This window comes from Hermetia illucens, chromosome 1 (genome assembly GCF_905115235.1).
Source record: "Hermetia illucens chromosome 1, iHerIll2.2.curated.20191125, whole genome shotgun sequence".
NCBI lineage: Eukaryota > Metazoa > Arthropoda > Insecta > Diptera > Stratiomyidae > Hermetia > Hermetia illucens.
The window spans coordinates 125,995,421-126,019,909 of record NC_051849.1 but is presented as its reverse complement, the minus strand read 5'-3'; the positions used below and the strand labels follow the sequence as shown (position 1 = coordinate 126,019,909).

General features: G+C 43.1%; 1 protein-coding gene across 4 annotated transcripts in view; it reads left to right on the top strand.

The window, feature by feature from the left end:
* The window catches only part of LOC119647214 (ras-GEF domain-containing family member 1B), a 1,018,095-nt gene that overhangs the window by 469,533 nt on the left and 524,073 nt on the right, over window positions 1-24,489 (top strand). For all 4 annotated transcript variants that reach the window (XM_038048042.1, XM_038048043.1, XM_038048040.1 and 1 more), the window contains one exon: window positions 22,368-22,497. In XM_038048042.1, the coding sequence (XP_037903970.1) occupies window positions 22,368-22,497 (130 nt within the window). The remainder of the gene's footprint in view (window positions 1-22,367; window positions 22,498-24,489) is intronic.

Below are 24,489 nucleotides of genomic sequence, written 5' to 3'. Positions count from 1 at the left end.
GTACTATTATTAACTTTATTTGAACAGGTATCGGTATGGAGGGTATTTCGGAGCCTAGGCAGCATATAGTGACAGCCTCCTGATTTTTTTCAGATTTTTTGGTTTGGTAGTTTCTGAGAATGGGTTCGTTAAAAAAATGACCACTTTCAACCCCCTGCACCCCCACCCTTTTCAACAAATGTCAAAACTAAGACTGTCTTCGGAAAGTACTAATCGAGACCTTTAATTTGATACCCCACATGACTATATTTGATGAAAAAAAAATTTACACCCTCCCTTTGCATGTATGGGACCCCCCCCCCCCCCTTTAAATTCGTCGTAAAAGGATGTAACTCACCATATGCGTGAGCGTTCACAGTTCCCATCTTTCTACCAAATTTGGTGCCAATCGCTACAACCGTCTCCGAGAAAAATGCGTGTGACGGACAGACAGACAGACAGACAGACGGACAGACAGACAGACAGTAAACCGATTTTAATAAGGTTTTGTTTTACAAACAAAACCTTAAAAACTGGAAGATCACTTCGCCAAAATAGGCAAACCAAGACAGACAGACAGACGGACAGACAGACAGACAGTAAACCGATTTTAATAAGGTTTTGTTTTACAAACAAAACCTTAAAAACTGGAAGATCACTTCGCCAAAATAGGCAAACCAAGCAAAATTGTTGCTGGAAACGAATTAAATGCAGTTCAAGTGAAAGAATTTCTTGAATCCGAAGGTGTGACACTCCATATAACAAAACCACATAGTCACACAGGCATTGCTGAAGTAGAAAGACTTCACAATACAGTGGCCGAGAAATTTAGAATCCTTGCATTAGGCAAACCAAAAGTTTCACCAAGGCGACTTTTGCAGCAAGCTGTCAGAAATTATAATGATCGTTACCACTCTACGATAAAACATACGCCAAATGAAGTTCAGAGACATCAAGTTGATTTTAAAAAAAAAAATTTGAACAATACGAAGAAAGAAATCATAACCAAGTTAAACGAACAGAGAGACAACTACGAGGAAACACGAACAACAGGCTTCATAAAAAGCTACAAGGCCGTGAGACATAAAGAAAGAGCCAAATATCGAAAGGCAAAATTACACAATGTACATCCGTCAAACATTAAAAGGCCGCCTAAATTTATGGACGTTTCTGAGGAAAAGGAAGACGATTTATCAGAAAATATTTTAGAGTTTACTGAAGAGCAGGAATCCAAAATAAATTCGGCACTAAATGGCATATCTCAAGATGAAGTCCTTATTTCAAAATTCCATTTAGATATAACTAGACGTGATATTACCACATTGTCAGAAGGAAAATGGCTCAATGACAATATTATAAATTTTTATCTGAACTTAATAACAGAAAAGAGTAGTCAAGAAAATCCAGAAGACACCCCAAAAGTTTACGCATTCAATACCTTTTTCATGACTCGACTTTTACAGATGGGATATAAAGCATTGAGAAGATGGACAAGGAAGATAGACATTTTCTCCTACGACATAATTTTAATACCGATACATGTAAACCAGGTACATTGGTCCTTAGCAGTAATCGACTTTAAAAATAAAAGCATTAAATATTATGATTCAATGGGTGAACCAAACCCAGAAGTTGCAAAAGCTTTGGAAAAATATCTAAATGACGAATCTATAGATAAACGTAACAAACCTTTAGACACACCTTTCATAAAACAAACTATATCCGATGCTCCACAGCAAGATAACAGTAATGATTGCGGAGTTTTCACCTGTTTATTCGCAGAAAATATAGCTAAGAATAAGGACCTTCTCTCAGACAAACATCCCATATCTTAGAAAGAAAATTTTGTTAGAGATACTTGAGGGGAAACTAATGTCTTGATATTTTTTTTTATACACAATTACCAAAACTAATAACAAATTAACCATTTACCTAGGGAAAACCAATCATATTCCTACTATTCGTGGCATCCTTTGTACAAATAGCAACAGCAACTCTGACTTTACAACCCATAACGACTAACAACGGATATACAACCATCAACATTGGACAGACGGAAATCATAACTGGTTCAAAGACAATACTGCATGTTATTAACATACAAGAAATTAAATTAACTGTGGATGGAATTGAACAAAACATTGTAAAATTAGGCGTTCAGGATTCTGTTATACAAAACGAATTAGAGAATCTCAAAGCAAAATTTACAAGTATAGAACCCAAAAGTAGACCAAAAAGAGGATTATTAAACATTGTAGGAACTGCCCATAAATGGTTGTTTGGCACAATGGACGATAATGACAGGGAAGAAATAATTAGTCACATGGACGTAATTACGGAAAATCAGGGCAATTTGGCAGCCAACATTAATAAACAAATCCAAATAAATTCATACTTTAACGAATCGATCACTAATTTCAAAAATATTGTAGAATCCGACAGAAATCGTATAACCAAAACTTACCAAATGTTAACCGAACACGAGAAACGTTTATTTTCCCAGCAACTTAGATTAGACCAAATGCTTAAAATAGAAATGCTCAAAGAAAAACTAAATCAAATTATAGACAATATCGCTTTAGTACGGTTGGGAATTGTCCATCCAAGTATGCTTACAACGGACGAAATTAAGACAATGAATTTGGACTTTTACAAACTGAAAAACGTAAGGACAGGACTTCTTGAACATGACAAAAATACGATAGTAATCGCAATTAAAATCCCAGATTCATACAAAATTGTAAACTATAAACTCATTACTCCAATGCCTATAGAATCAAATTTAGAAATTGTTTTGGAAGATATATACATCTTAGAAATAAATGAAACACAATATGAATTCAATGGAAATATTCAATACGAAAGAGAATTAAAACCTTTAAACAACTGTATAACGAATAATAGCTGCAAATTAATTGTAAACAAACAACCAACGGTAAGGAAAATAGATGAAACTACCATATTATGTAAAAATATGTGCAATCACGAAATAGTAAGTATGAGCGATGACAGAAAAATCAAACTTAATGGAAATTTTATGCTAAATGTAAATAATTGTTCTATTAAAATACTGAACGAAACTCTGAGTAACAGAAATATGAAATTCATAGATGGATTCTTTTACACAGATGAAGAAGCTAATAATTTTACAGAAAATCTCAAATTTGAAAATATTGATTTCAAAAATTTCGAGAACTTAGAAGAAATAAAACTTACAAAATTTCACAAAAGTCTTAATTATATAAAATTTTCAAGTATTTTTATTGTTATTACCATTTTAACAATTGTAATTTTCGTCATACTTACCATTTTACGAAAACATAAAAACATGTCAAATAATTTTGAAAATTTGGAAAAAGATATTTCGAAAATTGTTAGAATTCAAGAGAATTCTTTTTATAAGGGGAGGGAAGTTATGTATAATATTCCAAATTCCGAACAAATAAGAAATATTCTACAACAAGTAAATGCAAACGTTGCTGAAATTTCATGAGTAAATTCCAACAACGGAAATCTCCCAGACGCTACGTTGCAGTTTTGCATTTACCCATCCGCGGAAATTCTTAGTCTTAGATTACAATTGCAATTTGAAAATGTATAAAAGTAAACTGATTACATAGATTGTCGTTTTTCTAAAGTCAGTAAGCGTATTATTCGAACTTGAACAAAGTCAATTGTCATTTATTTAGAACTTGAATAAAGTTAATTAGTTTTAAAGAAGAATATTCTTTGATTACTTTTTATTCTTTTTTTTTTACTCCCACAACCGCATAACTACAAAACTCGCGCTGCATGTTTTAGGTAATGCACATAAACTGAGTACGGTCGACAGAAGAACAGCGCTAAGGGTGTGTTCTGCCTTTAGGACTGTCTCAGATGATGCAGCGTTCGTTATCTCGGGAATGATGCCGATTTACATCCTGGCAATCGAGATGATGAACATTTATAACACCAGGTTCATCTTTCCTTTATCGCAGGTGAAAAAAAGCCGAAAGGGAGAGATCTATAAACAGATGGTAACAGTGATGAGATTAGTCAGAAATGAATCGCTAGACTTACAGGTTGGTCCCTTCCATCGGGGATTGGTTGAAGAGAAAGCATGGGAAGATCACTCATAAGCTCACCCACTTCCTCGCCGGCTATGGAGAATATCGTCAATACCTGTACAGGTTTAAATTGGACACCTCACCTAATTGTCCAAACTGCGACAGGACCCAGTGCACGTATTCTTCCAATGTTCTAGGTGCGTAGAAGAAAGGAGTAATCAGAAGGAAACTCTAGGTAAAGTGCTATTACCAGAAAATTTTGTGCGGAGAATGGTAGGTTGCTAGGATGTTTTGGATGCGCAGTAATCCAGGATCAACTGCGAAAAGCAGAAGAATTAAGGAAGGCGCGGTTACGAACCCCGCGGGAAGACGGAAGGAGGACTAGCTAAAGTAAACTAACTCCGTCCCGTGATGTCATACTACGGGGTAGAGGGGAGGCGGAGGTGGTTTTAGTTGGTAAAAATATGACACTCTGGCGTGCCTTGGCTTTTTAAAATAAACCAAAAAAAGGCGGACAGACGGTTAAAGAGACAGGCGGACAGACGGAGAGACGGACGGAACTGGATGGACGGAAGCTAAGCGCTTCACTTCTGAAAGGGTTTGTTGATTTGCTATGTAAGAATATTTGAGTATACCGTATTGAATATATGAATATACGTTGGATGTATCCGAAATCCATTTCGACGTGGTGTTAACATTTTATATCTTAGTGAGTAGTTATTTGACGCGAGGAGAGCAACTTTAATCTATACAACTTTGTTAATGATAGTAGGATTTCCAACAAACTTTCCAAAATACTGCCCCCATTATATTACTGTAATTACGGGTCTAAAATGAATTTAAGGCGGGTTCGCATTGAATTACCAAAATATAAAAATATACTATTATTAACTTTAGTTGAGCAGATATCAATTGATGTGTGGATACTAGTGCGCGGACCACAATGATTTTTTTTTTTAATTTTTAGGTTGGGTGGATTCTGGAAACGAGTACTTGAAATAAGTCTGGACTTCGAACTCTTCCGCCTTGCAACCAATGTCAAAACTAATATCTGCTTCGAAAAGCACTGATCGAGAACTTTTATTTGATACCCCACATGGGGACATTTTGTGAAAAAAAAATTTGCACTCCTCTGCTCTACTCTACTGTTCTAACCACTTTGATATAAGACTTTATCATCACGTACGATGACGACGCGATGGTTGAGGGGTTCGAATCCCAACCGCCATGGGTATCCATGTTTTTCTTGTGTTTGTCTCGCTGCTGTGAGCTTATCACTTGCACAGCGTTGAATGTGCTGATGGCGAAATATAATCTGACTATGTGGATACGCTATACTCCAAGGATTGAACAGTAAACACATTTAGCTATATAGATATCCGCTTAAGTTCAACGTGTAGCTATGTATTTCACTAATTTTGTATCAATCGGTACAATCGCTTCCGAGAAAAGTGCGTGTGACAAGCAGACAGGCAGACGGGCAGACAGATAGTGAACCGATATTAAAAAGTTTTGTTTTGAACAAAACTTATGCGCATGCCTATGCCACTTCGGTTCCAATTTCCATATTGGGACACTTTCCAGCACCGGGAAAAAATTTCCCCATGATTTTTCACGCCCAATTACCATATCCCTTGAAAAAAAATAATAATTCGGAGCGCTCATTCATTAATTTTAATGGTTTAAAAATTGAATACTCAGACGGCGGGAAAGAAAACGCGGCGATTGGCTAACACTTCATGTGACGTTACGAAGCGAGAAATTTAAATGATGATTATGTTTTAGTGCTTGTTACTTTTTACTTTTGAACTAATCAATCAATTTTAACTGAAAAGCTGGAAATTGATGTGCGAAAGGACAATCCTTCAATTTACCTTACATTTAGGCAGTAATTGTAAAAAGCTATATAGCAAATTCTGGAAAGAACAATGCCCCCAAACAAAGGTGTCAAAACGGAAATTTCAATATGTTGTTTACCATATATTAATTATACTAAGTAGAATAATATTATTGTAATGTTGGTTAATATTTGTCTCCATCATCGCTTTAAACATATTTTTCATTTTACAAGTCCGAGAAATTAAATTAGTGCAAATCTTCGCCATCTTCTTTTTATTTTTTTTCAGCCTTTGCCCGGCTCGTCGTGATCATTCATTTTTTTTCATTTTATTTATTTCTAATTAGTGTCTTACATCTGATACATTTTGCTTAAAAGTAGCTTAGAATTAGCTTAGCTAGCTTAGAATTATTACAATGGGTGGCTATACATTGTTTGGCCTACCCGACCTTCTCTGTAATTAACTTTATTGTGTAAAAACAAACTGTAATTTACAACGTTCCTTGGCTTTGTATTTAATTAAAACATTACTTAACCTATTTTCAAAACTGCGTCCGCACTAATGACGCGAGAAGGTTTTGTTTTACTTACTTACATCTACCTTATTACTACTTACATTTACTTACATAAATACTTAATTCTACTATATACAATAGCACTTAATATTCATATAGTGCTTAGCCTCTTTGCACTCCTACCAGGCAAGGTGTATCGAAGAGGGACAGGATTATTGATTTTAGGTCAGGGTTCAGTATCTGGCACGGCCTAAGGAAAGTCGCTAGTGCTCGTCGTGATCGGTTTCGGCATTTGGTTCAAAAGCCTCATCTGGACGCGATCGCGAGAGTTTTAAATCCCAATTCAGCGAATCAAACCACCGATCTTTCTGCCGGTTTTTTGGTCGCTCACCATCGACTATAACGATGTTCAGTGAATTTTCGTTAGCGCGAATTAAATAACCGTACCATCAAAGACGTCTCTCATGCAATTTTTTCATGATTGGTGCAACTCCATATCGATCGTGGATATTCGCATTTCTGATGTGATCAAGGCGTGTCGCGCCACTCGTTCAACGCAACATCTTCGTCTCCACTACCGCAAGACGCTGTTCATTGTCTTGTATAGTCGGCCAACACCCAGAACGATAGAAAGTGACAAGACGGACGACATTGCGGTAAATTTTAGATTTGAGACATTCGTTGATACGTCCATCACAAAGAACACCAGTTGTGAAACGCCACATCACCCAGGTTGCATTAATGCGTGAAGCAATTTCATAGCGCAGTTCTCCATTGGCTGATAGCATTGGACCGAGATTTTGAAATCGCTCTGTTCTGGGCGGGGCACTGGTGTTAACAGTGATTTTGCCTGTTTCATGGGGATCGGTCGTCAACAATTCAGTTTTATTTAGATTAAATCTGAGAGGGTGTTGTCTGAGGAAATCATCCTATATTTAGACAGGTTGGTTCAGCTCATTTTTAAGGTTTTGCGAAAATATAACCTTATCAAAATCGGCTTACTGTCTGTCCGTCTGTTTGTCTGTTGGTCTATCAGTCTGCCTGCCTGTCTGTCCGCCATCTTTCTCGGAGATGGTTGCAGCGATTGACGCTAAATTTGGTGGAAAGATGGGAACTGTGAACGCTCACGCATACAGACAGTGAGTTGCATCCTTTTTCTTGTAAAAGGGGGTGTAAACTTTTTTTCACCAAATATAGTCATGTTCGGTATCAAATGAAAGGTCTTGATTAGTACTTTTCGATTCCTGTCTGTGTTTTGACATTTCTTGGAAAGGCGGGGAGTGATAGTGGTCGAAAATGATGATTTGGTTAGCGGACCCATTCTCAGAAACTACCAAACCGAACCCATACCAATATCTATTCGAATAAGTAAGTAAGTTCATAATAGTATATTATTGTTCACCCTAGCACCACGAAATGTAGTTTACAACATAAAGCATAATCTTTCCAAGTTTGGTGGAAATCGCGCTATTACTAACAAAGTTATAATAGGTCAAAGTGGTCGCTTCTTTGCCAGTTCAAGACTATGAATGGCAATTTCACCCGAAAGTGGATATTCTCACATAATATATGCATATATTACTGGTTACGCACTAATGGGGCAAATGCACACTCTAATGTCTTTATATAAGACATAAACAAAACCTTTCATACCCGAAGTATTCAGCTTCCGGTTTCCAGACTTGTTGCTATTAGACGGTAGGAAAACGTCATCTGCATAAAACAGTGCGCTGGATGTTGGATGTCCCGTGTACCAATGTTCGTAACAACACTAAGTGGAGTAGTGAGAGGGCGCTTCCTTGATGAACGCCAATGGTGCAGTGGGGAAAAGGCAGCTAATGCGCAAGAATGATGTTTATGCGACTGTGGTGGAAATAAGGCCCGAACACAAGTACACAACAAACTTTACTCGCATTTTCACTTGGGAGGCGATAAAATGTACGTTTCTGGAAGATTCGTAGGGCGCAGAAAAATCAATTTGCAGTGAGCGTGATTCGAGCCTTGGGCCGGTTGAATTGAGATATATCACTCGATTTGAACTTAAATAATAGTGACAAGGCTCTAAAGTAATCATATGTTATCAATTAAGATTGGAAGTAAAGTTTAAATAAGCCGGAATACCTGAAGGTCGCGCTTCGGGTATAGAGGCTTTGTGTTCATCTTATGTAAGAAACTTCAATGCACATTTTTCTATCCACACCTACCTACAAATCCAACATATTCCATCACATTTTTCCAAACTACAAGACATACGTACATATTACAGCCATAGATATTATGCTTACCCTAGACAAACAAACTGCTTATTTCCGAATCATCATCATCATCAACCGCGCCAATAACCGGTATCCGGTCTAGGTCTGCCTTAATAAGGAACTCCAAACATCCCGGTTTTGCGCCGAGGTCCATCAATTCGATATCCCCAAAAGCTGTCGGGCGTCCTGGTCTACGCCACCGCTCCATCTTAGGCAGGGTCTCCCTTGTCTTCTTTTTCTACCATAGATATTGCCCTTATAGACTTTCCGGGCTGGATCATCCTCATCCATACGGATTAACCGTAACCTATTGAGCCGGATTTTATCCACAACCGGACGGTCATGGTATCGCTCATAGATTTCGTCGTTGGCCACTCCTCTCCTTACGCCTTCCTTGGTTGAGTTCCTCATTGGTAATCTTGACTGCAATGTGGGGCCTGGCCCCCATGCGCTTCCAAACCTCTTCCTCCTTAACTGTAGACAACACATTTCCCTTTCCCTGAGTTTTTTTTTGTTTTTTTTTCGGAGTAGAGTAGGTGAATGCGTTTACGCACAGAGTGTTGGACTTCCGCAACAGCACGCTGGCGGACTACTAACTAAACACCTCCCTGTCATCAGAGAACTAGCCTGGAACCGTTTGACGCATTACTTCGGGGTAGCCCTCCCACTCTCCCGGCTTTGGGAGCCTTCAAGTCAGGGAATTCCTTTCACCAACGGGAGGGGAGGGGAGGAAGGTAGTTGTTGTTAGTTCAGGGAACCTCTTACCGTCCGATCCCTCCGCCGGTCGAGTTCAATCTTCTTCGTAATAAGAAGAGCCCGAACATAACGCGCAATACGATTCCCCTGCGTCTGCATAAAGCTGCTGGCGAATGCCGTCACACCTCTCGCAAGAGAAAAAGTTGCGTTCAGCGTCATCCGCCACTCCATTGTAGAACACACAATCAGGAGATCGCGCCTTCTCAATCCTTTACAGGTAAGACTGAAAACCTCCATGCCCACTTAGAAGTTGGGTAAGGAAGTATCAATCTCACCGTGCGTTCTGTTCAACCCTGGGTCTAATTTGTCGATGAGCCGCGCAGTCCACTTGCCCCTTGGCTCATTTTGCCAAGAAAGTTGCCACTGGCTAAGGGTGCGTTGACGTCCTTCACGGGCAACCACTTCTCTTAAATTTTCGCCCTTACGGCGATAGATAGCTTTGCGCTCTTTGGCTAGAAGGGCAACGGGGATCACTCCCGCAATCACCATCACAGCCGGTTCGGAGGCGGTCCGATAAGCAGATGCCATTCGCAAAGCTCCCCGCCTCTGCACTTGAGCGAGGCGTTTACGATGCACCTCCTTGTCAAGGGCATCAGCCCATATCTCCACACCATAGAGGAGAACGGACTGCGTTGCTCCCATGAGGAGACGTTTCCTAGTTGATATAGTGCCCCCAACATTCGCCAATAGCCGACTCAAGGCCGCGACTCCAGCAACAGCCCTGTCCGCTGCTGCTTTGATTTGCTCGAAGAAGCTCATCTTCGAGTCGAGCGAGCGTTGAACCAAGGTATTTAACCGCTGGTTTTGACTCAATAGTCAACTCGCCGATCGATATGGGACGCAGGGTCGGGATTCTCCTTCTGGTCAGGATGACTACTTCGGTTTTTTTCCAGCGCAAGGTTGAAACCGCGAGCAGTCATCCATCCGCTTACCCGTCGCATCAATATGCCAAGTCTGCTTTGCGCCTGTTCACCAGTGCGTCCGGCAAGTGCCGCAACGTCGTCTGCATAACCGACCAGGCGCGACTCTTCGGGCATATCGAGTCTTAGCAGACTATCGTAGGAAGCGTTTCAGAGGTCTGGCCCTAGGATGGATCCCTGTGCTACTCCCGACGTGATTTCCATCCTCCTCTGGCCCTCTAGCGTCTCATAGAGCAGGGAGCGGTCTTTCAGATAATCCCTCAATATCCACAAGAGATAGCTTGGCACGTGAAAGGAGTTCTCTAGTGTGCCTAGCATATCTGTCCATCTTATGGAATTGAAGGCATTTCTGACATCAAGCGTTATGAGGACCACTATCCGTCGAGATCGGCGGCTGTGTGCCCTGGCTCGATTAAACGCATCTACGACCTCCATAAAAGCATCCACTGTAGATTTCCCTGTTCTAAACCCGAACTGCCTTGTGGATAAGTCCCCGGCTGTACGGATCGCTTCAGCGAGTCTACCCCTGATGAGCTTCTCGAGCACTTTTCCGGCCGTGTCAAGCATACACAGTGGTCGGTATGCAGACGGGAGCTCCGGGGCTCCGTTACCCTTACTGATCAACGCGAGTCTGGCAACTTTCCAGCGACAAGGAAAAATGCCCTTCTTCAAGCACGCGTTGAACACTTCGAGCAGCAATTCTGACCGTTGGCGGAATACCAGTTTGTAAATGTCCGCCGGGATGCCATCAGGACCTGGCGCCTTCCTGTTTTTCATAGTGAGAACCGCTTCTTCGAGCTCTCTCATTGTGAAAAGGGGGTAGTCCACAAAGCTTTCCATGCTATTTATATCAACCCGTACAGGGTGTTTGGGAAACAATGCCCGCACAATGCGGTCCATCTGGTCGGTGCTCAGGATGCAGGGCTTCCGCAGAGTCCCGATTTTCCGACTGACAAGCTTATAGCCAAGTCCCCACAGGTCCTCATTCACCCGCACTTTTGCACCACTTTGCTTGTATTTATAGCGCTGCGGAGTCTCCTTTTTGATGATCTATATTGTGCCTTTATGGCACATGCCTCCTCGCGCCTGGGGCTTATCCGGCGCATGGAAGCCATACACGCCGTCATTATCAGATTCATCACTGAATTCACGACGGTGTCAGCTGTGACACTACCACCCCCCGGAGTGCCCCAGCGCGGCCCTACCTGCTCCAAGAGCTTCGGCGAACCTTCCGATGTTCACCCTCACGACGTTCCAAACGCAGGGGGAACGTCGTGTTGGTGCTCGCCGGCAAGTAGCATCAACGACTTCGAACGCAATGTGCTGATGATCACTTGCCGAGAAGTCTTCTAGGACTCGCCACCCGTCCACCGATGAAGCCAGAGATTCCGACGCAAAAGTGATGTCAGGAATGCATCCTTCACAACCTGGGCGCCGACAGAGAGTTGTCGACGGCTCCGGGGACTCCTAGTGTGTCCCAACGTGTACCGGTCATTCGCGGTTCGCTGTTCACCGAGAAGCTTTCTCGAGGCTACTACCTAGGACGCAGGTATGCTGCCAGCTAAGGGGCAGAACTACTTACTCGGGCACCTCGGGGACGTCATACCCCGTATCGTAAGCGACCCGTTAAAAGTCGCTAACGACCCCTGAGGGTATATATAATCTTCATCATAAGTCTGGAAGAATGGTACTTTCCCCTTTTCTGGAAAGAGGTCCCTATCATCCCTATGCTCAAAAGCGGAGACCCTTCTGTTGCTGTAAACTATTACCCCATTTCCCATTTTTCTTCTTGCTCCAAAATTCTGGTTGACCGCGTACTTCGGTCACCTCATTGTCAAAGAGCAGCATGGTTTCGTGAAACATGGATCTGCGGCTTCAAACCTTGTGATCTTTACCAACTTTGTTGCTATATGCTTTAAGTTACGACAGGAGGTACATTTTATTTATACCGATTTCTTCAAAGCCTTTGATACCGTTTACCATAACATTCTCGTCTCAAAACTTTCATTACTGGACTTCCCTCCCTCAATCATCTCCTGGTTTTCCTCCTATCTCTCATACCGCTCCTGCAAAGTTTCTTTTCATGGTTACTCATCTCGTGCCTTCTCTCCTTCTTCTCCAAGGCTCTAAATTTGGCCCCCTACTCTTCCTGTTTTTTATCAATGACCTCGCCTCCATCCTCACCTGCCCGTATTTGCTTTACGCAGCCAACGTTAAATTGTTTGCCTCTGTTTCATGTTCGCTGGGCTGTGTTCTCTTACAGCCCAATCTTGATAATTTAGTCGGTTGGTGTTCAGTCAATAAGCTGATGCTGAATGTCAACAAATGCCACTGGATGTGCTATTCGCTTAAACCCTTCCCAATATCCTTTTCCTTTTTTCTCATTGGACAACTCCTTTCACTACTGACCTCCTCCAAAGACCTGGGTGTGATATTCGACGACAAACTTTCAATTTCCACTTCGTTGCCATCATCAATAGAGCTTTCAAAATGTCTGGGTTTACCCTACATTCCTCCGACTTTACTTCAATTTAGCCCTCCTTAACACTCTTCTATTCGCTTGTCAGAAACATACTTAAATATTGCTGGGTAGTCTGGTCCCCCTTCCGCAATCGTGACTGCCGTGCTCTTGAAGTTGCACAACGTAAATTCAACCGGACCCTCTTTTACAAAAAGAACCTTGCACAGGTTGATTATCCGCCACGACTCCGCACCTTCAATCTCTCCTTCCTGCAGCAACGCCGTATCTTCCTTTAAATGTACAATCTTTTCAACCTCTGCAATTGCCTGATGAACTGCTCCGCCAACTCGGATAATACTTTCCGTATCGCATCGTCTCAGAACACACGTAGCGCGGACATTTTTGATGTACCCTTCGCGCAACTCGAGATTTACTCCACTCTCTGATCCCGAGGTTATGCAGGCCCTACAATGCCCTTCAGTTTGGGCCCTTTGATTCTATTTCCTTCTCTAGTTTTAACCGTAAAATAAACCATTCACTTGCTCCTTCCTCTGAGGACAATATTTAATAAGGAATTTGTGTTCTGTGTATTGTCCTCATTAAAAAAATACATAGGGGACTTTAAAGTCGATGAAAATATGGTGCAAATGATGTCTATATTCCAACAGTTTTTCCATCGCTTCCCACAGACAGAAAATCTCATCTGTTACTGATTTGTCTGGATTGAAGCCTCTTTCGTATGGGCCAATGATGTTTTGGGCGTATGGAGCTATCCGACCTAGCAAGATAGCTGAGAATATGCTTGCACATGTAGTGAGCTACATCCTCTTACGTTGAATTTAAGGAGCGGGTCCCCATACATGCAAAAGGGGAGTGTAAATTTTTTTTTCATCAAATATAGTCATGTGGGGTATCAAATTAAAGGTATCGGTTAGTACTTTTCGAAGCCGTTCTTGGTTTTGGAATTTGTTGAAAAGGAGGGGAGTGCGGGGGGCTGAAAGTTACCATTTTTTTAACGAACCCATTCTCAGAAACTACCAAACCGAAAAATCTAAAAAAAATGAAGGAGCTGCCACTATGTGGTGCCTAGGCTACTATTACTATAATTTTTAGTAATTGGCAGGAAAACCCCCCTTAAATTCACCCTAGAATCACAAAATTTTGCAACAGTATAGACTAGGGCATAGAGCATAATCCTGCCAAATTTGGTGAAAATGGTACTATTACTAACAAAGTTATACTTTGTCAAAAAGAGCCCGTTGCTTTCCCCGATTTCATTCCTTTTATTGCCTACTCGACTTCGGTGGTGCTGATAGGTGTAATTGGTCCAGATGTCGCCAATGATTGTGGAAGTGGAGGATAAACAAATTCTTCATTTGAAATTTGCTCGAAATATTCTTGCTATCTATCCGTCGCGGCTCGTCGATCGGTAGGCAAAGCACCGTTATAGTTATTGACGCAACAGAAGTATTCGATATCTTGTGTGTCGGCTTTTGAGAAATCAGTTTATCAGTTTATTGTAAAGATCTTTCTAATGGACCGTTACCGTCTGCCCATCCCATTAAGGTCGTCGGCAATGATGATATAGTCATCAGCAGGCACGTTGCAATTCTTTTCATCGAGAAGTTGCCAGAAAGCATCTTTCTCGGAATCAGGTCGACCAGTGTGTGATACATACGCGGTGAAAAAGTGAATAGTGCGATCAGCTGGTATATTGGTGTCATCAACCGACCGGTCATCAAATCGTTCGACGTCTTTCATCATGGAAACCCTCTGAGATGGTAATGCCAACATCATATTTAGAGTGTGAGCTACCAAAATAGAGAAGTCTATAGCTATTTTTACAACATTCGTACTCTGTGCCGCAGCTGTGACACCAGGCCATTGGATAATTTGTAAAGCGCATATATCAATGGGCCTCCTTCGAAGGGCTCTTGCGAGTTCCCCGGTTTTCCAGTGAGGGTGTCAATAGTTGGCGTGCATACACGTATTTGATATGCTCCGACTAATTTACTTACGTCCTGACGCCCTCCATGCGTCAAGACCCCTTGCCTATTTCTTGACAGCATCGGGGACCGTCCTGCCGAGCCGACTGATGAGGAACACTTTAGCATTTTTCCAAGGCTAACAACTCAACATGGTCATTTTGTTTTTTACGACAATGGATGCATTTGCTTGGTCCTTTCCTTCCTTTACCTGGACTTGGGAACAGCATGCTATGTAAATAATGAACATCCTCCTTAAAATAGTGGAACTCATTGGGTGGCCTTCATTTTTCCGAAAAAAAAACACCTGCATAGTGCTTTGATTCATTTGGGAGATACCCACAAAAAAAATGTTTTTCAAAAGTTTCTTCTCATTAGCCATTCGTCGAAAACAGGAAACAATTAGAGAGTATGTTTTCAGCCACCTGTGGGGATTACTGTTGTTGTAATGGTCCAAATGTAAGGTATTTCCTGAACCAATTTTCTTGATATGATTTTAGTTGGAATGACGATAAGATTGTTCATTTATACACAAATGTGCATTTATGGAGTCACGTATATAATAGTAGGAGGTATGTGTACTTTTCGTTTGTCAACATGTCGATCGGTATCATTCCATTGATGACGAGCGCCATATTATCGGGGACGGTCCGGAAGGTAGAACACACCCTTAAGGTTGCCCCTCTGTAGACCGCACTCAGTTTATATTCGTTACATAAAACTTAAAGCGTTTTTCCCCAACTGCATACAGCAAGATGGAACACACCACCCGGGCTATAAGCAGCCTGCGAGTATGTTCTACTTTCGGTACCAATCTTGCCAGAGCCATACTAGCGGTGGATGCATTTTCGTAAGTATATTCTGTGTGCTTCTTAAAATTGAGCTTCAAATCTATCATCACTGACCAAGAATTTGAAGAACGAGATAAATTCTAAGATTAGTGGCGCCAGCATTGGCTTGTTGTCTTCACTTAGCGAGAATTTCAACTCACTAATATTCTGGTTATTCAGCAGTTCATCAAAATACTCAAACCATCCCACCAACATTCCCAAACGGTCGGGAATCAAATTTCCCTCTTTGTCTGGGCATCGAGGTGTATATGGCTTCTTTCTACTGACTAGTTGGTGCAATAGTCCTTTTCAACTTCGCAGATCTATTTTTTCTTCCAGGCTTCTTTCTTCTGCCTGTGATGCCGCTTCTTCACTCGACAGAGTTCGCGGTAGGCCTTACGCATAGCTGCGTTATTTGAGATTATTGCATTTCCAATATGCATTCTTCTGTTCCATTGTTAGCTAACAGTCATCATCGAGCCCGTCGTTCTGACTTCTTTTGGTACTAAGGCCAAATGTATTTATGTTCGTACCAATGATCATGTTTTCAGATGGTTTTGAAGATTATTAGTCGATGCTTCATCTACTTAACCTCTGTTAGCTGCAGTTATTATGGAATCAACTTTCTCCTTATAGCTCTCACAGAGGACTTTATTATGCATGACTTCTGTGTTCACTCTCACCTGATTATCAAAGGGATTCGATTCCGTAGCCTACATAACCTCGAAATCTACGAGCGATACTATGACCGTCAGGTTGTGGACAAAATCCGACTCAATAGGTTACGGTGGGCGGGTCACTTAATCCGTATGGATGAGGATGATCGAGCCTGGAAAGTCGATAAGGGCAATATCTATGGCAGAAAAAGAAGACGAGGCTGACTCTGCCTGAGATGGAGCGATGGCGTAGGTCAGGATGCCAGACAGCTTTTAGGGATATCGAATTGGTGGACCTCGGCGCAAAATCGGGATATCTGGAGTTCCTTATTAAGGCAGGCCTAGACCGGATACTTATATTTTCAAAGCCATTGACAGCAGATTTCATTTTTTGGCTGAATAGGAAGCCTATTTCGGGCACATTATTTACTGGATGACCCCTGTAACATATGGTGGAGTGGCTCTTCTCCAGGAAGCTGGTTCTGTTTACTTCATCGTTTGTGGCACCATCATATCAGCCTTATATCGGGGCCGGGTATATATATTGTGTAAACACAAAACCTTATTAAAATCGGTTTACTGTCTGTCTGTCTGTCCGTCACACGCATTTTTCTCGGAGACGTTTATAGCGATTGACACCAAATTTGGCAGAAAGGTGGGAACTGTGAACGCTCACGCATATAGTGAGTTACATCCTTTTACGATGAATTTAAGGGGGCCCCCATATATGCAAAAGGGTGGTGTAAATTTTTTTCATCAAATATAGTCATGTGGGGTATCAAATTAAAGGTCTCGGTTAGTACTTTTCGAAGCCGGTCTTAATTTTGACTTTTGTTGACAAGGTAGGGAGTGCGGGGGGTAGAAAGTGGTCATTTTTTTAACGAACCCATTTTCAGGAACAACCAAACCGAAAAATCTGGAAAAAATCAGGGGGCTGCCACTATATGGTGCCTAGGCTCCGAAATACCCTCCATATCGATACCTGTTCAAATAAAGTTAATAATAGTATATTACTAGAATTTTTAGTAATTGACAGGAAAACCCCCCTTAAGTTCACCCTAGAATCACAGAATTGCAGCAATGTAGGCTACAGTATAGATCATGATCGTGCCAAATTTGGTGAAAATCGCACTATTACTAACAAAGTTATACTAGGTCAAATCTGTCGCTCCTCTGTAAATTCAAGACTATGAATGTCAATATCACTTGAAAGTAGTATTTTCACATAATATATGCATATTTTGCGTGCTACATGCTAATGGGACAAATGCACACCCAAATCTCTTTATAAAAGAAATACATAAAACGTTTCATACCTGAAGCGTCTAGCTTCCGGTTTCCCGCCTTGTTTGTTTTTGTTGTCAACCTTACTCAACCCATAATCGGTGATCTGTGCCAGTGCGTAAAGAAGAAAATACCAGCAATAGGTAAACACATTTGGGGTGAAACACATTTTTTATTTACAATCGAGAACTTGTACAATGAATTATTAATCCTGAACATGTGAACCTTAACAGTAGATGACTTAATCTAAGGTCTATACTAAATGTTATGAATGACGTGTTGATGTTGCATTGTTGTTGAATGTGGCTTAAAGAAATTTTAGGAAAGCCTGCAAAGAAAACCTCCACACTGTGGTAATAGTGGTTGGGGATAAGGGTGAGGTAAAAAAGGAGTGAAAGGTAAAGGGGGAGATAGTAAGAAGAGGTGATATAAAGTGGGTGAAGATGAGAAAAGGGGGAGGGGGAGGGGTTTGCTATACGCGGGTCATGGTGGTTTTGGGCTTCACATATTGTGAAGGGGAATAGGGGCCTGTGTAGAGGGTGACTCTTCCTTCTTCATCCAACACGTCGCCGCGCTCCAGAAGATCCAGGATGAGTTGCGGGAACCTATTCTGTATTAAAAAATTGTATTCGGTGCAAATTATGCTTATCGCAGATTTAACTAGGGGGTTCGGGTGATCTCTGCACTTGCGGAGGAAATTAATTGGTTGGTTGACGAGGATAGCGTCAATGCGGGGAATTTTGCACTCGTTATATAGAGTGGAATTCGAAATATATTTTGATTGGTCATCATTGCGGTAGATTTGGCTGGCATGCCGGAGAAATCGTCTTTCCTTGAGGCGCAGTCGCTCCATCTGCGCCGGGGAAGAGTCGCACCAAAAAGTGAAGCCGTATGAGATGATGGATCTTATGAGCTGTTTGTACCACATAAGTTTTATTTTGGTTGGGGTTGGGCTCCTGTACAATAAAATTGGGCGAAGAGCGTAGAACGCCGAATTTACTTTGGCAAGGACCTTTGAGATGTGGTTAACGTTGGAAAGCCTTGAGTTTATTACAACACCGAGGTATGTCACGTTATCATTGTTTGGAATTGTGGAGCCGTTAACCCGTTAACCCGGAGAGATAGGTTTTTAAGCCTACGGAGTATGGGTTTGGTAATATTGGAGGTGGCCTCGAAACACGATTGCCTGACACTTATAGGCGGGATTCTCCCAGGGGAATGTTTTTGGTAGAGGAATAGATAATAAGGTCGTCTGCGTATTGTAGGATCCGGATAGGTTGTGGATGAGCTTGTGGTTTTGGGAGGTCCGCAGTGAAGAGTGAGAAAAGGCTGGCTGATAGGACCGACCCTTGTGGGATGCCTGCTGGACATGAGAATGCCGAAGATGGGGCTTCAGGTATTGTGACTTTTGCCGGCCGATTTTTTAAGAAGCTCAGTATGAGCTTGCATAGATGAGGGTGAAATGGCAGGGAGTGGCGGAGCTTATGGACTAGTCCGTGCTGCCAGGCAGAGTCGAAAGCCTTCTTTAGATCGAGAAAGCAAGCAATTGTGGGTGTTTTGTTATTGAGTCCCGTAAGGATATCCGTTTTCAGGATGAGTAGGGAGTGCTCAGTTGAGTGAGCAGTGCGGTTAGCGAACTGAAAATCAGGTATCGCGTTAGAAGCGTCGATTTGTATGTTAATGAACGATTTGATGGTACGTTCAAAGACTTTCGCTAGGGCCGGAAGCACCGAAATTGGCCGGTAGCTGTCTGGTTGTAGCGGATTCCCGTGTTTCTTTAAAATAGGGACTACATGAGCGCATTTCCAGCTAGTTCGGAAGTGTGCATTTAGGATGCAGTGGTTGATAAGGTTGGAAAGGAAGGGGCTGATGGAGTTGGAGCATTTTTTCAGTAGAATCAAAGGGATACGGTCGAAGCCGGTCGAACGTTTATTTTTGCTCTTCTGTATGATGCCTTTTATCATATGAAGCTTTGTAAACGTTAAATTTGGGGTGAGGTCGTGCTGGCATGGGTTGGTCAGTGGATTAGCAAAGATATTGGCGAAGTGCCGAGTCTGTACGAAGGTGGGTGAGTAGTTGAGTCGGGCGACAGTGTCACCGACTTCAGACTCAGTTTGGGTGTTTTGCACACCACAGGTGATTGAGAGCGAATTCTGTTTCAAATTGATAGGTCGAGGTCGTATAAATCGGCCTTCATGGTGTCGAAGTTTGGCGAGAACCTATTTCTGAAGAGTCTGCGCCGAAGAGTTCTCTTATATTTGATATCCACTAGTATATCATTGGGAAGAGAGATTATGTTTTTATACCCCAGGGTGCGCTGTGGGATAAGCTCATCGCATGAATTTTGCATGAGCTGGGTGAGTCGGTCGACATCTTGGTCGATTGTGGAGTTAGAGATTTGGTGGGAGTTTGGAAGCTCAATGTTGCTGAGTTCTCTCCAAATGTGTTGGTTTATGTGTCTTCAGTTGGCTCTACTGAAGTCAGGTACTGAGCGAGGAGGGGGATTTTTGACCCTTCCTGGCAGTTTGCAGTCGAGGATAATTGCGTCATGTTCACTGAGTCCAGATGCGGTCTCTACGAACGGAAAGGTGTTTGGATTTGGGACGATGGTGATGTTGGATGTGGTAAGGAAGTGGTCCAGGTAGGAGTGATAGTTGGGACGGAAGAAGGTTGGTAGTGCGGGACTGAGGTGGGAAATATTTCGTGCAGATGATGGTGTAGTGAGCTACCTGTGGAGTTCGTGACCATTGAAATTCCGGTTTCGGTCTTGCCATGAAGGGTGTTTCACGTTTAAGTCTCCGCCTATGACGAGAGCCCAGGCTTTGGCGACTTCGCATGGTTGGCTAGAGCAATATGATAGGAGATTGAATAGATCTGCCGAATCAAGGAATTGCCGTAGGCAGTAGATTGCTGCGATATATACCGTGGTAGAATCGGTATTGATCGAGATCAGGGTGACTTCAATTGATTTGAAGTAGTCCAAGTGCTGCTTAGAAAGAAATTTTTTGGAGATAAGTATAGCGGTTCCGCCTGCGATCGAGTTGCCGGGCTGAAGCTGTTGGAAGCGATCTGTTCTGAACAGATTGAAATTGGGGAAAGATGGTTTGTGGCGGTAGTTGAGTTTTGTTTCTCAAAGTATCATAGTACAACCTGGGGCTTCTGCTGATTGCTTAAATTCGTCCCGGCGTGCTCTGCCGACTCTTGAGTTGATGTTCAGCTCTATAAATCGAACGTCCATTGTTGGAGGTTAGAGAGCTGACCATCATGAAGGACGTGTCAAACAACTGTTTCATGTTTATATTTGATGGTACCGCGTTAGTGGATCTGGCGGTGGGTGTCGAGGAGGTCGTTTGGATGCACGTGGTGTCTGCGAACGACACTATTGGACCTACGAAGGAGGGAGTGTTGATTGGGCGAGGTACCTGTTTCGGTGGTGGTTGAGGGGTGCGTGTACGTCTCTGCGCGTTGCGGTTAGACGCGACCAGGGTAAAAGTGGGGCAATTTCGGTAATTTGCCGGGTGCTCGTTTGAGCCGCAGTTCACGCACTTGGGCTTTTCTTCTGTGGGTTTGGGAAGTGCGATCGAGGCCTCTGATGATGACGCTGGTTGTTTTCTCGTTAGGGAGCGTGTACGTATGAAACTTGGTCTTGCTATCGACCAGAAGTTTTTTGGTATTTTCATACTCCTCTTCGGGTTTCACGAGGATTTGGTGGGACTCGGGACCAGATTTCTTAATTAGGAAATCGTGGGGCAGCGATTTCTGAAAAGTTCTCTTCGTAGACGAGAAGTGGGGGGGGGGCTACTATCATAAGGGGGGGGGGGGGGAATTCTACTAACCTTGGAAGCGTTGTTGGTAAATGAGGTGGTGTTGCGGGTGGCTGATGTCGGGTGGACAGCTTGGTTGTTTGATGGGGCGGTGTTGTTGCTTGATGGCTTCGGGTAGGTTACTTTGAATGGTGGCATGCCGGATCTCAGAGCGGTCGTCGTCCTTGGCACCGTTGCCGTTGCGGTCACGTTGACGGGTTTCGCTACTCTCAGCGTGTTGATCTGCTGCTGCAGATCGTGGATGATGGTGTGGAGTGATTCCACCTCCATTTCCTTCGCACGTAGCTTTTCCCTCTTGACGCGTACGAAGTCTTGAATTTCGACCGTCGAGGCACTGGCGCGTGACGAGGTCGAACTGCCGGAGTCCGTGGCGTACTCGGATTCTTCCTCGGATGGCACGAAGGACTCCAGCTCCATGCCACCCTTCAGGACTTCGTTGGTCGGTGGCGCCTCCGCTCGTCTTCCGGCGTTTGGAGCCGGTGGGCGCTTCGCTCATCGTACTTTTTTTGTTTAGCTTTTAGAGTTAAAAGTTGAAGTCTGAAACGAGAAAAGTAAAAATGTTAAGAGCTTACCGTCGCCAAGAGTGAAACTCTTAGCGAGCTTTTAGCGTAGGTTTTCCCTTCACGTTGTTTAGATCATGAAGACTGGAGTTTGGTCGTGGCCGACTAGCTCAAGTGTCCGTCTCGAAGTTGACCAGCAATAGGTAAATTAATTTTTACCTTGAAATGTATCCCTCTTTACATTGCCACGATACACATACATACATGTATGAATGTATTCACTTATAGTTTCCTAGACTGAGGATGTGTTTCGATTTTTTTCAAAATATGCAAAAATGTGCAAAAAAGCATAATGACATTTCCTATATGGCATGGAAGGGTGTGGTTCATTTTAATAGATAAAACAACTCAACAATTATGATATGGCTCTGCGCGAAGCTCAAACTGAAAATATGTCTTTTTGAAAACACTAAATGTTATACAGAGTAAACTTAATTCTGATTCTATTATTCTCAACAGGTGTTCAAATACAAGATTAGAGGAAGTAGTTTCCGTTATGCTGAGTGCCTTGCTAAAGCGTTTGACTGATTTAGAACAGCATGAGAAATATTTGAGGGCTGGTCAACAAAATTCATCGGATGACGGAAAGGTATAGTATGATGCATTCACGGCGCGTGCGTCGATTTTTTCAATCATTCGAAAAGTATTGATAGTTAAAATGGTATCCTTTCGAAAACCTATACGAAGATTTTTGAGGGGATGCCTTTCTCACATTTTGTGCGGAAGTAGTGCTTTTAGCCCATATTACATTAACTGGTCCATTCGCCTTCCATAGTGCGAAGTATGTACTTTGTGTCAGAGGCTAGATAGGGAGCAAAAGTTAAGTATTTAACATTACTTATATTTATTATAATATTTAAGTTAACATTTATTATTAAATTAGTTATACATGTTATTTGACCTAATCTTAGTCGGCGGACTCAACTTCCGTTTTCCTATTTTTAATTCAAAAGACTTCATATATTCGAACTTAATATTACAAAAATGAGAGACATTTACGAAAAACATAATTACTGCATTAGATTGATTTTTTGTGTGTATCTACTACGTTTTAGACAACAACTCATGGCACACTTTTCTGCGATCTTCCACTCCCGTGGCGTGCTACGCAAAGTGGATAGATCCGCGCCATCTATTCGCTCGCACTCGCAACATTCGAAATAAATTTCGAATGCTGCGAATCCTGCCGCGCCACATCACTCCGCCCCCAGATGAAACCTAGGGGTTTCGGCGACTGATCCCCGAACTTCGTTCGCCGTTAATCCACAAAGCGGACACGACGTTGCTTCGGGGCGCACGCGGGTTTCAGCCTGGACAAAGAGACCGCCTTTTTGTGACCACCGATCTCGAGCTGGAAGAAATGTTCTCCCCGCTCGAGAACGCGGTACGGGCCCTCATATGGAGGCTGCAGCGGCTTCCGGACGGCATCCGTCCTGATCAGCACGTGCGTGCAAGTGTCCAGCTCCTTGGGCGAACTGGCAGGTATGGACGAGTGTCGAGTGGGTGGTGGCGCCTTGATGCGTCGGAGATTGTCCCTCAGCAGACGCACCAACCCCGACTCCGTGAGACCCGATCTCTTGTCGAAGACCGGATCGCTTGGGAGTCTTGGGTTCTCCCCGTAAACCAGCTCCGCGGGGCTGGCCGCAAATTCCTCTCGGCGGGTTGTTCGAAGGCCGAGTAGGACGAGAGGCAAGACTTGAGTCCAGGACGGGTCGTCGCGTGCCATAATGGCGGCTTTCAGCGTCCGGTGCCAACGTTCCAGAATCCCATTGGATTGCGGGTGGTATGCCGTAGTCCGCTGGCGTTTAAAACCAAGGAGTTTGCCTAACTCGGAGAAAAGGGTGGACTCAAATTGCATTCCCTGGTCAGTGATGACCACTGCAGGGACGCCAAAGCGAGGTATCCACTCTCGACAGAGGGCTTCAGCACATGATTGCGCCGTAATGTCTTTCAGAGGTATTGCCTCAGGCCACCGCGTGAACCTGTCGATGATTGTGAGGCAATACTTATAACCGTGCGAGTCTCGCAAAGGCCCTATTATGTCGAGGTGTATGGTGTGGAAACGCTTGGTAGTGCGGGGGAATGAGCCCACTTCTTTCCTTACATGCCTGGAGACTTTACACTTTTGGCATGCGATGCACTCTCTGGCCCAGGAATTGATATCCTTGTTCATGGAGGGCCAGAAGTATTTTCCGGTGACTAACCGGTTTGTTGTCCTGATGCCGGGGTGCGCCAAGTCGTGAACTGCGTGGAACACTTCCTTGCGAAATGTGGCCGGAATGTATGGCCGAGGTCCCTTTTCCGAGTCTTCGCAGCAGAGCGAGAGGTTTGAGCCGAAGATGGGCAACTCCCGAAATTTGTATTTGGGGTTGGACATGAGGCTCTGAAGTGCTGCGTCATCCACTTGCGCCTTGGCAATAGCCGAGAAATCGAGTGAGGCGGGGATGTTAACTTCGGAGACACGAGACAAAGCGTCAGCAACAATGTTGTCCTTCCCGGACACGTGCTGGATGTCTGACGTGAACTGGCTTATGAAGCTCAGATGTCGAAGCTGACGAGGGGACGCTTTGTCGGGCTTCTG